A 15,292-nucleotide genomic window follows, 5' to 3' on the forward strand; every position below is an offset into this window, starting at 1 on the left:
TTCAGTCACTTTAATATTGTCAGACACTCTGTTTACACACAGATCAGAGACTCTTTAAACTGCAAAACTTTAGTTGTTCACATATTTACATGTTTAGGGGGTTTTGTTTTCTTCATATTTCATTGACATGATATATGTACATTATTTTTGTTTGTTTATATAGTAGATAATACTGTTAGTCTTCCTATCAAATAACTAAGACAAACAAGATGGCAGCAGTTTCAGGGATTTGCAGGTAAATGGCAGGAAGTGTCAGTTGTCTTGGTAACGGGAAGAGGAGGAACTAGCTCCATCTTTGCGCTGGAAAAAACGGTTTTAATAAGACTTACTTACTGATGACATCACTGAAAGACACACTTTTTAACTGACACCCACCAGAGGTCTGTAGCCAACGCCCACTGGTGATGGCGCTGCCTCCTCAGAGAACGGTGCACTCTGATTGGCCCCTGTGACACTCTGTGGGACACAGACATTCCAGTTCAATTCCTGTCCCGTTTGTCTGTGCTTCCTCCCTTACATTATTTCCTTCCTTCCTTTCTTCCTTACCTCACATCTGTAAAAGGTATTTCCTCTGTGTGCCTGGTGATGGAAACACTGGGCTCCACCAGCTGCTTCCTGTACACACACACACACACACAAACAGATGAATAAATAAGTTATTTATTAAATATGTCGCCGTGGTAACTAATCACTAGATGATAGGTAAGTATTGTTTAATGTAAGTTAAGAGTCTAAATTTGCTGTGCAGTGCTCAACAGTCTCCTGTAGGGGGAGCACCAAATAAGACTTGTCTTTTCCCAAATCTAAATATGCAACAATTCAGCAAAGGATCTTAGATTAGCATTTTAGCACAAGGAAGCCCAATCTCTTTTCTTACACACACACACACACGCACACACTTACTCTATGTGTTGCCGCAGAATCACATCTGGACTCCGCCTACAAAGAAATGCATTAGCATTAGCATTTGCCAAAATGGCTATATTTTATTACTGGGCTAAATTGTTAGCATGGTGTAAAGTAAGGAATTAGCATAAGCATTAGCATTAGCACTGGTCATCCACTTCACCAAAGCTTCCACATACAGGTCTCTGGTCATCATGGCGACCAATGCTAAATGACAACATAAGTTACATGTATCAATAATGAATGGCTTCAAATCACCGGTTATTTCTTCTTCTGTGTCGCTGCCGCTGCTTGTGTTGCCACGGGAACGAGAACTCTTTATAAAATGAACACTTTGTCATTTTGTTTTCCTCTGACTTACTATATTTCAGTAAGTATTTTTATCATTTCATTGTTCTTTCTTACTTTCTTGTGAACTGAACTCACCATCTAGGCTTCTGCATCGCCTGAAACAAAAACAGGAAAGGTTAGTTAGTTAGTTAGCTACCTTGTTCAGTTGTTAGCTAGTTAACTCATTTGTTTGATAGTTGGTTAGTTAGTTAGATCAGTTGTTAGCTAGTTAACTAATTATTTAGTTGTTAGCTTGTTCAGTTGTTAGCTAGTTAACTCATTAGTTAGTTAGTTAGCTCGTTCAGTGGTTAGCTATTTAGCTCATTTATTTGACAGTTGGTTGGTTGGCTAGTTAGCTTGTTCTTTCATTAGTTAGTTGGTTGGCTAGTTAGTTGACAAGTTAGTTAGTTAGTTAGTCCGTTAGTTGGTACACTTACCTCTGTGATTTTCCATCTTTGTCCTCTTTGGTTGTGGGCGGAAACCTTGGGTTGAACAGGCCCCTGAAGACAGATTACGTTCACATTTATGCACATTTATGCTAGAGTCGGATGTCTATGTTAATAATAAAACACCTAACTTCCTGTTTCACCTGGCAGGGTTGCCGCTTTCCCATGGTGCACTGGGCTTCACATGATCCTCCAGCATGCTCTCACCTGCTAACAGCAGGTGGCGCTGTCTGTGTCTTCACTGGCTCACTGCTGACACTCTATGATGTGTGACTGGTTGAGAGAGAGAGAGAGAGAGAGAGAGAACAGGGTGACGTCAGTATGATCATTAATTCTAAAAAGTTATGAAAATATTCACATTAAAACAACAACAGTGTACATACTGGGTTGTTTTGGTCTCACACAGAGATCTTCTGTTGTTGTTTTGTATATTCCGACGTAATGTACTTTTGGTGTGTGTGTGTGAGACGGGACATGCAAATACTGTGTTTGGACGACGGTTATATATTCTATAGACTCTGGGGTAACTGTGGTGTAAATGCTGGAACGAATTTCGAAGTATAAATATGTTAATTTTGTGTTTGAAATGCAACCGTGATTTCCATGAGCCTTATGTAACGGCGGTGGGAGGGTTAGTAGGTCACTAACCGGACAGTAGGTCACTGTCCGGCCATTGTCAATTTGTAATGTTTGATATGCTGATATTTACATTAAAGTTGACAGTATTACCCTAATAGTCCTAATTGGCTGATATCCTGACATTACCATTGATATAAACAGTGTTATTCTAACACCCTGGGGGGGGGGGGGGCAGACAGGTCATGTATAACAACAGCGCAATTATTCAGTGAAATATATTATAATGTACTGTTAAGCTGCTTCTTGTCTTTCAGAAAATGGCTTTTGCTCCCACTTTCCGCTTCGAGCACTCCTCCAATGAGCTCACCCTTCGCCCTTCTGCAGCCGCGGTGGCCCTGGCCACAAAATTCCGCCAGCAGACCACTGCCAGTGTGCGGAAGATACAGAGGCTTGATCTCATTGAGGCGCAGGCGAGGGCTAGAGCCTGTCAGAAGGGGGACGGCTCTGACCAAATGGTGCTGGCTGAGACCGAGCTCCAGTTTGGCCAGTACTATGGCCAAACCTTTCGGTGGCTGCTGGGAAATGATGTGAGGTACGCCGTCTCCATATTGGCGTCCCACCAGAAGGAGACAGAGGAAGAGCTGACCATGAATACGCCCCTCATGTTAAACAAGGACTCTCTTGCCTGCTACGCAAGGCTTTTCCCACCCATGGTGACAGCCGTTGCCAGGCTTGCGTTGTGGGAGAGCTCCAAGCAGGTATGCCAAGTCGTTCCTTCCTGCAGCTGTTAGACTGTACAACAAACACTGCTCACAGTAGACCACACATAACCAGGCTTCCACGTGCAATATACTGTACATTTTCACAAGTGCAATATACCTATACATATTTATACTGCAAATATCCAAGTCCATACTGTTTATATTCTGCTGTTTATAAAGTACATCCTACATTCTATTTTTAACTAATTTTTTACAGTCAAAGTGTTAACATCTTTGTATATTGTAATTTTCTTTTTTGGTCATGCATGTTTATTACTTATTATCTTTATCTTTACTGTCTTGCTGCTGTAACAATGCAAATTTCCCCTCTGCGGGACAAATAAAGGACTATCTTATCTTATCTTATCTCTTCAGAGTACAAGTGAGGTGGATGATACGCTGTTGGGGTTTGGTGTGCACGCGCACCATTCGTACAAGTCCTTGTACAACGCGAGGGACCGGGAGAGTCGAACGTAAGTAGTGTGTGTGTGTGTGTGTGTGTGTGTGTATGTACTGCATGTGTGTTTGTGTGTTGATTTTGTGTGTTTTTCTTTGCTCTGATACAGCTTTGTGGATTGGTTACGCAAGCACAAGCAGATAGGAGCTGGGTCCAGGATGGATGCCTTCCAGAAGTATGTGCTGGCCCGGGACAAAAAATCAGAGCCAGCACACAGACTCCCACAGCCAGGTAACTGCACTGCCTACAAAACAGCCTGTGGGGTGCTTTCAACAGTACACCAGTGCTTCATCAGTGCATGTTGTCCTTTGCCACCAGGCACCTCCTCCTCCGACCCATCTGACGCCGAGTTGTTTGCCGCTGCCGCCAAGGTCGACTCTCCCACGAAGTGTACATTTTGATGTGAATTCACTTGTAATGCACTTGTAATGCATCGCCCTAACACTGAGGTGTGTTGTCAGGCACGTCCAGGGACACCCCAACAGCTGTGGTCCCCTCTTCCTCTCTCCTCCTCCGAGCAGCCACTGGAAGGGCCAGGGCCAGGACTGATGGCTCCTCAGAAACCTGCCTCCGGCAAAGAGGTATGTATGGTGTCTGTGTGTGTGTGCGTTTGTGTGTGCGTGCGTGTGTGCGTGTGCAGTGCCGGCCCAGAGTAATTTGGTGCCCTAGGCAAGATTTTAGCTGGCACCCCCTTGCATCGCAGCAGTCAATTTCACAATCAACTTTCATACAATCACAAAGAAACTGCATGTGTGTATTCAATATTTTATTTCTTTGAGTAAAAAATATCACACCAAATAAAAACAGTGCAAGCTATCATTCTTTTTGGAGTACATAAGCCAGCTCCTTTTGATTTTTTTCCCATTAACTAAGACTCTTTTAAAAAAGTCATGTTGACACCTTCTCCCATCGTTGTTTTGGGGAAATGTGTAACTGTTTTTTGTTTGAAATGGTCCTCTGTGAACTAACTCTCTTCTTACTTTGTCTGTAAGAGATGGCCAGTCAGCAGGGTCTATAGGTGCAGCCTTTCGTCCTGATGCTGTGTCACTGGGCGTGGTACTGAAATATTTGAAGTGCATCTGAAGAGAGAAGAGAAGTATATGTCACGACAGCATGTTACATTTTAATAAAAAAAACAGATGCTTGGTGTGCTATACATGAGACTAATATAGACTAATAATGAAAATGTGATGAGATTCATTCAACTTTATTGTCATTGCAATGCAATTCAGTCTAACCAGAGTGCAAAAACCAGTAAAGTGCAGTGAAATGAATATATATGTATATATAGCCATGAATGATATGGGAAAGCTAAGGTATAAAATATTAACAGTAATACACTTTAACTGCACTTTAACACTGATGTAAACGTTAACAAACATAAACTGTGACACATAAAACAAAAGGCTTACAACTACCCTATTACAAAGGGGATGGACAACTAAAAGCATTTTAACTGACATACAAGCAATACAAGTAACATTAACACACGTCGACTCAGCTATTTATTGATTATTAAACAATGTTGCTATGGTCCGAAGTAAGCTAGCAAGCTAACACTCTGCTCCAACAACGGTAACTACGATGCATTAAACTATTAATTTCATGCACTTCATCACATTGACATTACTGTACCTCTATCTTTTTCACGTTTTCTTCCTCTTCTTTCCTTCTTTTCCTTCCTTGGGCGGCGGATGGCTTCAGTCTTTTGGACATAATTCCGATACAGTGTCATTAATCTTTTTCTTCGTCTCTGGGTCAGATTCAGGCAGCTGGCCTCTTGACCCCGCCCCCCTCACAGAGGGCAGGTACAGAGCAACGGCTCGTTGCACCCAGAAAAAAGGCTTCTGCCTTATTTAATAGTCTTTGCTATGACTTTATGTTGCTGTGGGCTTATATAATATTTCGAAATAATAGTAATAATGGCAGAAGACAGAAGTAGTATTTATATATATATATATATATATATATACACACACAGCGCCGAACTGTAGATCACTTAAAACTACTTAACAATCCTAACAACATGGGCTTATCTCCAACAACTACCAGGGAAACCTCTATATTTAACAGGAGTCTTTTAAAGTGGAGTGGTGTATTTAGGGACAGCGCTGCTGATCGCGAGCCACAGACTGCTGCTGCTGTAGTCTGTAGAGTAGGAGGCTGTACTCCGGAGACGTGTGGACAGAAATCAAGCCGAATAGTGCCAAATTGTAGATAAATTAAAACTACTTAACAATCCTAAAAATGTGGGTTAATCTCCAACAACTACAGAAGTGTGGCGTAAAGTCACTAGTCACTTGCATGTTTTGGGAGAATGTGGCTTAATAAGTAACTAAAGTTAAAACAAAAAAGTAAGAACAAGATAGAAAGGAAAAGTTGAAAACAAAGCAGGAGCGACTGGAACAGGCTGCATACGCCACGACGCATGCGCACATTCTATGGTCCTTCTAGTCTCCATCTTTTCCTTTGATCTTTCTTTCTTTCTCCTTGTTTCTCACTCTCCTGTTGTCCATCATTAGGTTCGTTCCCTACATCTTGCTTGGCACGGTCTTCGTGTAAACATGTTGGGTGCTTCTTTTTACATTTGTCACACACACTTGAGTAGTGTCCTGCCTTTAAACATCCAAAACACAACCTTTTCGATTGCACAAATTGACTCGTCCTTTTGTCGTTGTGCCAATAAACTTTCTACATGTGTAAATGCTATGATTTGGCTTCTCACAAAACACACACATCTTAACTTTTTTCTTCAGAGCTGCTTGCTAACACCTTCACACCAACACTACGAGTCTTAGGTGTCTTCATCACTAGACTTCAGAGCATAAAGTGACGTAACAGGGTTACAAGCAATTTTGGCTTCCTTTGTGACAAATTGGACAAAATGGTTGAAGTTAGGGAATGTCTTACTTTCTTCTTCTATCTCAATGACTTTTCTGTTCCATCTGGCTGTTAACCAATCAGTAAGCTTGGTGAGCATTCGTTGGTTTTCACCACAGTCACAGTCAGTCAAGATTTCAAGACTCTTAATTTGAGACATTGCTGCTTGACATTCTCGAAGAAAGTCTGCAAAATCTCTTAGTTCATCGCTGTTCTTGGGTCCTATCTTTGGCCATGAGGTTAACTTATCCCTGAAGGCTTTTGCAATCACAAATGAGCTTCCATACCTTTCTTCAAAGATCACCCATGCTGATTGGTAGGCTGTATGTGTGCCTAAAAGGAAGTAACCTTCAATGGCTTTCTTTGCAGGTCCTCCAACATACTTGCGGAGGTAGTAGACTTTCTCATTCACTGGATGTTCTGCCTGCCTATTAGTGTTTGAAAGGACATTTTCCAGCCTTTGTACCTTAAAGGGACTCCAGTGAAAAAAGGCTCTGGTACTGGGAGGGCTTGCATTGATGGACTCTTGTGGATATATGGTAGGTTGTGGTAGTTCCACTGGAGGAGTGTTTCTACGTCTGCTGTTGGGCCCTGAACAACTGCCACCTGCTGATATGGCAGGTTGTGGTAGTTCTACATCATGCACTGGAAAACCTGCTGGGTTTAGGTGCAGGTTTGTCCCGTACAAGGTTGCAGTGGAGCAACTCTGAAAGCTCTTTGTCTGAGCCCACTTCGTGTTCAAAAACTTGCAGTCGAGCCCTTGCAGCTTTCATCTTTTTAACTGTGTCTAAACACTCAATTTTCCTGTGCTTTTCTTCCAATGCATGTTTTTTGGCTGACTTTCAAGCTCTTGTTGTTCACGATCCATCCAAGACCCTTAAAGTAGCTTGGGCTGCGGCTTCTTGTTTCTTTACAGAGGACCGGCTTGAATGTCTTGAAGTTATGCTTGAGTGGCTTGTAAACCTTGAACTTTTTTTACTAAATGAAAAACGTATTATTTACATGAAAGCCTGAGGAACTGTATGGCTGACTTTGAAGGCAGCTACAAATATATATATTGATTTATATTCCCTTCTGTGTCTTGTCTCGCTGCTAGTTCTTTGATGTTCACAGCTTACGTTCAGCATTCTTTTCCACAGCCACAGCCATAGTCATGGTCTTTACGTGTATTGAAACTTGCCTGCCTTTTTTGACCATGCCTTTTTGCCTCACGTTTTACAACGGAACTTATAACTTTGCGATAGAAGGTCCGATCTTAACCAAACTTGTGGCGATCGATGATGGGCCCTTGCTGAAGATGCCTATGCAAAAACAGTCACGTTTGTAAACATCACCTCCTGGTGGTGGCAGAAAATGTACTTTACGATTTCAGGAATAACTTTTACAGAGATGATCGTATCGGATTTTTGCGACAAAAAAACAAACTGCTACAATTTTGCGAATCTTGGTCCAATCTGAACCAAACTTGCTAGGATTGATGATAGTCTGGCCCTGAAGAGGTCTATATAAAAATATTCACTTTCAAAAACAGCGCCCCCCGGTGACGGCAGATAATATGGCGTCTGGTATTTGAATAGACTTGTTGTAGAGCTTTTGTGCAATCACCTTCAAACTTGATGAGGTCACTGTGAACAAGTTGAGGAGCTTAAGTTATGAAACGTTTTTTAAAATGTCGAATGGCGTATGAGATAGGGGGCGCCAAAGTTGATGATAATTCATATTTTTCACAATAGAAAGTGAAATTCTTATAACTTCGTGATGGAAGGTCTGATCCCAACCAAACTTCCTATGATTGATGATAGGTAGTTCCTGAAGACAACTATGTTGCTGAAAACAGTACATTTTTATAACAACGGCTCCTGGTGGTGGCAGAAAATACAAAAAAAAAAAACTGTTACAACTTTGCCAATCCTGTTCCGATCTGAACCAAACTTGCTAGAATTGATGAAAGTCCGGCCCCGAAGACGTCTATATGAAAATATTCAATTTCAAAAACAGCAGTAACTGCAGACAGAATTACACTTACATTTTTTGATTCTGCTCTAACAGGGATTGTTGTATCCACTTGAAACTTGATATGTGAGACCTCAGACCCGTCCTGAACATGTCTGTAAAAGATGACCTCCCCACAGGAAGTAGAATGCCCGAAACAGGAAGTAAAGTCTAACATTGTCCTATCTGCACAAAACTTGATATGTGAGTCAAGGGATTTTCCCTGAACACGTTTATGGACACGCCTTTGACCCAACAGGAAGTCGGCCATTTTAAACAGGAAGTGCCCTTTAACTTAGCCATACATTGTCCGATCTGCACAAAACTTGATATGTGAGACAAGGAAACTTCCCTGAACACATTTACAGACATGCCCTTCACCCAACAGGAAGTCGGCATTTTAAACAGGAAGTGCCCTCTAACTTTGCGCAGTGAGGCCGCTGAAAATAACTAGGACTGCGGTGAATGAACGGGAGATTAACGGGAGACGAGGTAGAGGAGCCTTCGAGCTTGAACCCGTTCAGAACCGTTTGCGGTACTTTTTTATGATTATTGATCTTACGTAGGCGTTGAACAGAGAGACTCCATACATCTGCAGAGAGCTGCACAGAGACAGGAAGAGAGTCAGAGCCTGAGGGCGAGAGACACTGCTGCACAGAGAGAAAGAGAGAGAGAGTTTGTAAATGTGTTTGTTTATCTTTGTCATAAATATGTCTCTGTATTTCAGGGCAAAGCAGGCGACCTCAGTGGACGTCCTGTTGAAGCTGCAGGTGAAACTGATGCCTGTGAACAATCAGTCATAATCAGTCAGACATAAAAATATCAAAATATCAGATGAAAGTTATTCATATGTAGATGAAGTCATTTTAAACGTCACCGTGTTTTTTCATCCTCGAGCTTCGTCGGATCCTCAGCGTAAAATTTCACGCCAAAGTAAAAAATGTAAGGAAGCCCAACTGAGACAAAACAGTCAAAAAAGAAAGTTCATTTGAAAGTTCATTTAAAAGTTCATCAGAGTGAGAAACGTATGGAGGCTGCGATGCTGTGAAAGCGTCTTTGAAGGATCCAACCAGTTCTGAAACAAGCAGGTTTTCAAACTTTCAAACTTTATTTAAAAAAAACCAAAAAAAACACCTGCTTCAAAACGGCCGCCGCCTTTGAGGATTTCTGGGGGAGGGGGAGAAATGTTGGTGAGCGACACCACAATTCAATGTGTGTGTGTGTGTGTGTGTGAAAGAGAGTGTAAACAGACAGGAAGTGCTCACTCACCTTTATGCCTTGCTCTGCCGTCAGTGGGAATTTCATCTCATCCAATAGGAGGACTTCTCCATAGAATTCCTCCCGGTTGCCACGGAAACAGGCCATCTACCTGCAGCAGACACCAACTATTCAGGAGCCTGAAGAAATCACTGAATCGTCACATCGTCCATGTTTGTTTGTTTGTTTATTGTTGTCATTGGTCTTCATTTCCTAAAAAACTATTCTCCAAACACAACAAACAACAGATGCATCATGGGAAACAAGCAGTTTCTCTCCTTCCCTTCCCTTCTCACCTTCGTCTCTCCCCTTCCTTCTTTTCCAGTTTCTCTTTTTTTCCTGTTGTCTTGTTGTCATGGAAACAAGCCCCTCCCCCACACGCTCCATTTTTTGCAGAGATGACCTCCTCACCCACCGCTCAGTCTCAACGTTTCTTTTATTGTGATCGGAAATTAAATATTTAAAAGTTTATAAAATATTTTTTTTAAAAACCACTAAATATTAACAGATTATGACATTTAAAAAAAAAAACAGACGGAAGAACAACTTTATAATGTTTATTTTGATTTTTCACAGCTTATCAAAATTATTTATTTGGACGTTCTGCTCTCACCTTCAAAATAAATCACTATCTCTAATAAACTTTTTCAGAATAAAAGCCTCAACTACACATACTGTAGTTGTAATCTTTAAAATATAGGACTTCCTGTTTAATTAAATAAATGGAAGAAAAAAACAATTACAATTGCTTCAGATTAAAAGCCCTCACACTATAAAACCCTGGCTTCAAATGTGGACTTTCAAACTAAAAGCAGGCAGAAACAATCAATGGCTCTTGTTTAAAAAAAAAATTAAATAAATGTCATTTTAAATTGATTTTTAATGATAAATAGTGTTATTCATGTGTCACACTTTATCATTAATAAATAGAAACATAATCTCTAACATTAGAAATACTAAAACAATCAATGAGGTTTTAAAAATCGTATTTTTCAAATAAACATTTCATGATAAATAAATTCTACGCGTTACATTTTACTCATAAATAAACTTTTAATCACTGATCACATGAAACATCTACTGGGACAAGTCGCTCAGGCTCCGACTGGTGGAGAGGAAACTGTCTATGAAGCTCGGCACCTGAAGACCCGTCACCACGGTGATACCGCCACACCAGACCTGCAACGCAGTATCAGTGGAGTATTTGTAGCATAAAAAAATTGTATATCACAATATATGTTAGTATTTTGCAATATCGTGATTATATCGTATTGTGACTTAAATATCGTGACATTATTCTCAACCATAGTACTGCAGTACTTCTTTGTTGGTATTGTAGTATTAATGCAGTAACAGTACTGCAGTGTTTCTGTCATATTACTGTACTAATTATACGTACAGAGTTAGAGTAGCATCAGCGAAGTACTCACAGTGAAGGCGGGGACGAGCGGCTGGCTGAACTTTGTTTTGAAGGAATGGAGAAGCCGACGTTGATCGACATCGATGAAACATAAATCACCTGAAACGCAAATGTGAAAAGGAAACAAAATAAACAAGGCAACTCCGTGGGGTGAAGTACAAATAAAATAAAACCATGACATCACACAAATTAAAGGTTTATTTCGTACCATTGTCGTAGTCACAGTAGATTCCGATTCGCTGAGGCAGCAGCCAATCCAGCGCCTTTGCTCGGTTGTTGTGTTTGGCTGCTAACGAGTTCTGCAGCCACTGGCTCGCGTGAACGCACCATGAACCGGCGCTCTTTCCTAATTGGTCAAAGCGGCCCAAGCTGGGCCGATAAGCCACGCCCACACTGAACGACTTCCAGTCGGCCAAGAGGCGGAGCTCCCAGTAGTGGCAGCCGCCAGCCATCTCCTGGTCACCTAAGAGAATATTTCGACATTTTACCGTGTGAAGAAAATGATTATATTTATATGTTTTCAAAATAAAAGCCTCCAGTCTTTTCTGTTTTACCCAGCACTGTGTACGACTCTCCGGCAAATCTGTCGCGACCCGTTCGGTTCCCTGCCTTATTGGGCGACGGTGTTGCACTTCTGCTGCAAACAAAATAAAATAATATAAATAAAAAAATTAAAAAAAGATGCAACAGACGACCGACAGAAGACGATTCCAGGGAACAAACGTGATTATAAAACAATGAGGTGGAAAAAGCCAATGACGTCAAAGCGAAACGATGAAGCTGTAAAACATGGATTCAAATATGAATTCAACGAAACCTCTGCAGTTTACTGAAAGAGACACGTTTTCCCAACAATGTTTCTGTGCCACAACATTAACCTTAATGTGAATTTTCAAAATAAAAGAATTTAAACGAGACTGGTCTCAAAAAACAAACATGAAGGTTAAATAAATGTCATCGAATTATCAAATAAACACTGATATGATGTCAGCAGTGATGCAGGCGCTGCATGGGAGGAGAGATGGGTGGATGGAGAGAGTGAGTGGTGAAACAGTGGTCGCTAAGCAACCGGTTGTCAACAACGGTTTTCTACCTGAGTTTGTCGAAGAGGACGCAGTACGGAGACTGAAGAGGGATAAAAATACGACATCACGTGACCTGAGCGTTCTCCATTATTTACATTTGTGCAAATACACTGATGACTGGTCGTCAGTGACACGTCTCCTCACCTGTTTTTGCAGTCTTTGGCTCTGAGTCTGGGGTCGTGACCTTTGACCCGCTGAGGCTCCCAGGTCACCGTGTCGCCGTGAACCTTCAGCTCAGCGTGAGCCGTTGCCGCGTCAAAGCCGAAGTTAAATGCTGCGAATTCAAGAGCATTAAAGAGTTCTTACAGTGACGTGTCCCGCCGTCACTTGCTCATTCATGTGCTCACTCATTTATTCACCTCTGGTTTCCATGGCGACAGGCTCAGAGAATTCTCCGGCAGCCGCTTTGTTTTTTGCTCGCACGCGAAACATGATGAAGCGGGAATCAAACTTCAGATCTGAAAAACATCATTTTTGATCCTTAAAAGTTAACAATAATTCACTTTAGTAAATGAATAAAAAAAACAATCAATCAGTTATGAATTCTTAAGAATCAATACGCTTCCGTCACGCTAACACTTTCCTCACCTGAGATGGTGACCTGGGAATCTCTGATGTCACAGATTTTTTCCCAGCATGCCTCTGCTGCGGCTCTCGCCGAGCTGTCGTGGCTCGCTTTACGATATTCGAGTTCGTAGCTTTTGATTGGTCCGGTGAAGTCATCGTTGTCACCCTCGTCAGCTGGTCGCCAGGCAACGGTGACGTTGTTGTCACAAACGACACATCTGGAGACGTCGATCTCTGGAGGTCTGGGAACTGTAAAAAAAAAAAAAAAGATAGAGATTTCATTGATAAGTGATTAGGTGTGTGTATGTTAGCGTGTGTGTTGACTCACCTGGCAGGAATTCAAGTCGCTGAAGCCCCGCCCTCTCTGCGCTGAAGTCGACAGTGAACTGCGCCATGTTTTCGGACACAGCCGGACGAGTCGTCAGCCGAAACGCTGGCGCCATGGTCACCCTGGCAACGGGAAGGGCGCAGGTCCCATTGGATTGGAGGGGGTCCAATGTTAGCATTCGGGGGCAGGATTGGTATGTTAGGGGCGGGGTTAATGTGTTATGGGTTGTGGTTGTGTTAATTGGGGCGGGGTTAACATGCAAATAATTGAAAGCTGTGATTCATTAATAAAGCTTAACATTAGAAGCAAAACAAACAAAACAAATGACAATGTTACAGAAAAGAAAAACAGAATATTGATACGCTGTTATTATATCTGGTGACATGGCATATTGATTTATAATTGATTGACATGTCAGGTGATTGATTAACAGGTAATACAAACCGTTCTTTGATTTGTTTTGCAGCCTGAAAATAAAGACAAAATATCAATAATCAAAAATTTTATTTATGTTTAAATGTTTGTTCACAATATTTGAATTTTTGTTTTTGTTTTTTCTAACCGTGAGGAATTCTTCTTCGGTGGTGATGCCGAGTGTTTTGTTTGCGAACTCCAGCAGCTGCTCACACGACTGCAGAGCGACCTTTCCCTCTGACAGCTGCTCCTGAAAAACAACAAAAATGTTTTAAAAATAATTTGAAAATTTGAATTTCAAAAGCAAAATGTAGTTTGGAAACTTTTTGATGAGCTAAACCAAGAAACATTTAATCAACAATATATAATCTAATCTGAAAATCAAGAAAACATCGGATTCCGCACCTGAAGCTCCGCCTCCTTTCTGTGCTTTTCCTCTCTGATGATGTCACGCAGCTCCTCACCTCTCTCGTGGAGGGCGGAGCTCAGCAACTCAAGCTCCTCCTCCAGGTCTGTCATCACCTTGCAGGACTCCCTCTGATTGGACAAAGTTTACATTCAGTTTTTAAAGGCTCATTTTCTGATGCCTGATGTTTCCACCTCATTCCCACTTCCGAGTTCCAGTGTAAATGGAACGCAGCATTACTGTAATTCAAAGCTCCGCCCCCCCTCACCTGTAGTCCCACCAATGTGTTGTCAACCGTTTCCAGGAAGTTCTGTAGCTCTTCATTTTTATTGGCTAACGTGCTAATGATCCTGCGAAGAGCTTCCTGTTATCCCAAACAGACAAAAACAGCAGATTATCATCTTATAATCAATATGAATATTGACTCAATGAATCCAGACAATGTTTAACATCACATGATCTGTTACTGAACACACCCGTGCTCACACTTAGCATGCTAACATGTGAAATGGGTTGTTTCTTGTTTTTTATTATTTTGAAATTCGTTTCTGATTCGTTTCATTCCATCTGCTGTCTGTGACGTCATCAGTCAACACGGCGAAAGGTAATGGTGTCACGTGACCTTTCACCTGCCTAATACCTAATTATTATTGATAACATATATCAGTTTTTTAGAGTTAGAGTTAGGTGGAGTTACACTGACAGCAAAGAGAGTGGTTGAATTACGTCACGTGAGCACATGATAATCAATAACTTCATGATCAACGACATTGACTGGACCAGAGAGAGAGAATCCGCAATTCAAAGTGATAGTCACTCAACCGGAGAGAGAGGGGAAAGGTCGAGAGACTTGAATAGACAGCTAACAGTAAGCTAACCTCCGTCCTCCCTCCCTCTCTATACATTTACTACGTGTCCCGCCCTCAGCAGGCTGATCAGATATCGATCATTAATCGATTAGAATCTTACCTTTTGACTGTCCATGATCAGAGAGAGAGACGGGGGGCACAGTCCGGAAGTGAAATCATACGTCACAGGCTCAGTTCACGTCTGCGCTGTCAAAATAAGAGGTTTGATGGGGGAAAAACTGAATACCGGTGTTTTAATACGTTAGTGACATCAACGTAGAAGTGATTACTGATCATCTTCAGTTGAAGAAAAACAAAATTGTGTAACAATTCACGAGTTACAGTCGCCTTCAGCTGGTCGGTCACTGCTGTCTACATGAGCCTTCAAAATAAAAGCCCATAAAGCTGATGAGATAGGAAGTAGCGTTGTCCTGGGGGGGGGCACTTTCACATTAAAAGCTCGGCTCGCCACCAATAAAATAAAAGCATATGGACATAAGAGCAGAATAAAGCTTCTGTCTTCCAGTGACTTTTTGATCACTTATTATTATAATTTTCAGTTCAAAATTCAAACCCAACTCATAGGAAAGCTGAGATACACAGAGCACTACACTTT

General features: G+C 41.5%; 2 protein-coding genes across 7 annotated transcripts; both read right to left on the reverse strand.

Moving 5' to 3' along the window:
* Positions 1 to 161: 161 nt before the first annotated feature.
* LOC131446066 (band 4.1-like protein 4A) lies at positions 162 to 6,868 on the reverse strand. 4 transcript variants are annotated; one of them, XM_058617027.1, is made up of 8 exons: positions 6,647 to 6,868; positions 1,826 to 1,955; positions 1,674 to 1,736; positions 1,333 to 1,352; positions 904 to 939; positions 547 to 615; positions 376 to 456; positions 162 to 300 (listed from the first exon to the last, which is right to left on the reverse strand). In XM_058617027.1, the coding sequence occupies exons 2-8, from the start codon at positions 1,847 to 1,849 to the stop codon at positions 222 to 224; spliced, it is 372 nt and encodes a 123-aa protein (XP_058473010.1). In that variant the 5' UTR covers positions 1,850 to 1,955; positions 6,647 to 6,868; the 3' UTR covers positions 162 to 221. The 4 variants fall into 4 exon arrangements, with proteins under 4 accessions (XP_058473010.1, XP_058473012.1, XP_058473009.1 ...); XM_058617029.1 differs by having other exon boundaries at positions 552 to 615; positions 6,390 to 6,868; XM_058617026.1 differs by having other exon boundaries at positions 6,390 to 6,868.
* A 3,281-nt stretch (positions 6,869 to 10,149) lies between these two features.
* Positions 10,150 to 15,133, reverse strand: fsd1l (fibronectin type III and SPRY domain containing 1-like). 3 transcript variants are annotated; one of them, XM_058617726.1, is made up of 13 exons: positions 14,798 to 15,133; positions 14,097 to 14,192; positions 13,828 to 13,959; positions 13,571 to 13,666; positions 13,453 to 13,475; positions 13,009 to 13,130; positions 12,702 to 12,929; positions 12,473 to 12,571; positions 12,258 to 12,387; positions 11,583 to 11,665; positions 11,237 to 11,491; positions 11,039 to 11,127; positions 10,150 to 10,787 (listed from the first exon to the last, which is right to left on the reverse strand). In XM_058617726.1, exons 1-13 carry the CDS (start codon positions 14,810 to 14,812, stop codon positions 10,686 to 10,688), a joined length of 1,470 nt encoding a protein of 489 aa, XP_058473709.1. In that variant the 5' UTR covers positions 14,813 to 15,133; the 3' UTR covers positions 10,150 to 10,685. The 3 variants fall into 3 exon arrangements, with proteins under 3 accessions (XP_058473709.1, XP_058473708.1, XP_058473707.1); XM_058617725.1 differs by having other exon boundaries at positions 11,583 to 11,662; positions 13,571 to 13,672; XM_058617724.1 differs by having other exon boundaries at positions 13,571 to 13,672.
* Between the last annotated feature and the right edge of the window lie 159 nt (positions 15,134 to 15,292).

Source organism: Solea solea, chromosome 19, assembly GCF_958295425.1.
Source record: "Solea solea chromosome 19, fSolSol10.1, whole genome shotgun sequence".
Taxonomy (NCBI): domain Eukaryota; kingdom Metazoa; phylum Chordata; class Actinopteri; order Pleuronectiformes; family Soleidae; genus Solea; species Solea solea.

What these genes read in the sequence shown, in the direction of transcription:
- LOC131446066 (XM_058617027.1), bottom strand. Translation starts at nt 1,849, where the DNA reads ATGGGAAAGCGGCAACCCTGCCAG. An exon ending in GCGATGCAGAAGCCTAGATG is followed by an intron (nt 940 to 1,332) that starts GTGAGTTCAGTT and finishes ATTTCTTTGTAG; the next exon opens with GCGGAGTCCAGATGTGATTC. An exon ending in ATTCTGCGGCAACACATAGA is followed by an intron (nt 616 to 903) that starts GTAAGTGTGTGC and finishes GTGTGTGTACAG; the next exon opens with GAAGCAGCTGGTGGAGCCCA.
- fsd1l (XM_058617724.1), bottom strand. An exon ending in CCGAAGAAGAATTCCTCACG is followed by an intron (nt 13,476 to 13,570) that starts GTTAGAAAAAAC and finishes CTTTATTTTCAG; the next exon opens with GCTGCAAAACAAATCAAAGA. An exon ending in CTACTGTGACTACGACAATG is followed by an intron (nt 11,128 to 11,236) that starts GTACGAAATAAA and finishes TTTGCGTTTCAG; the next exon opens with GTGATTTATGTTTCATCGAT.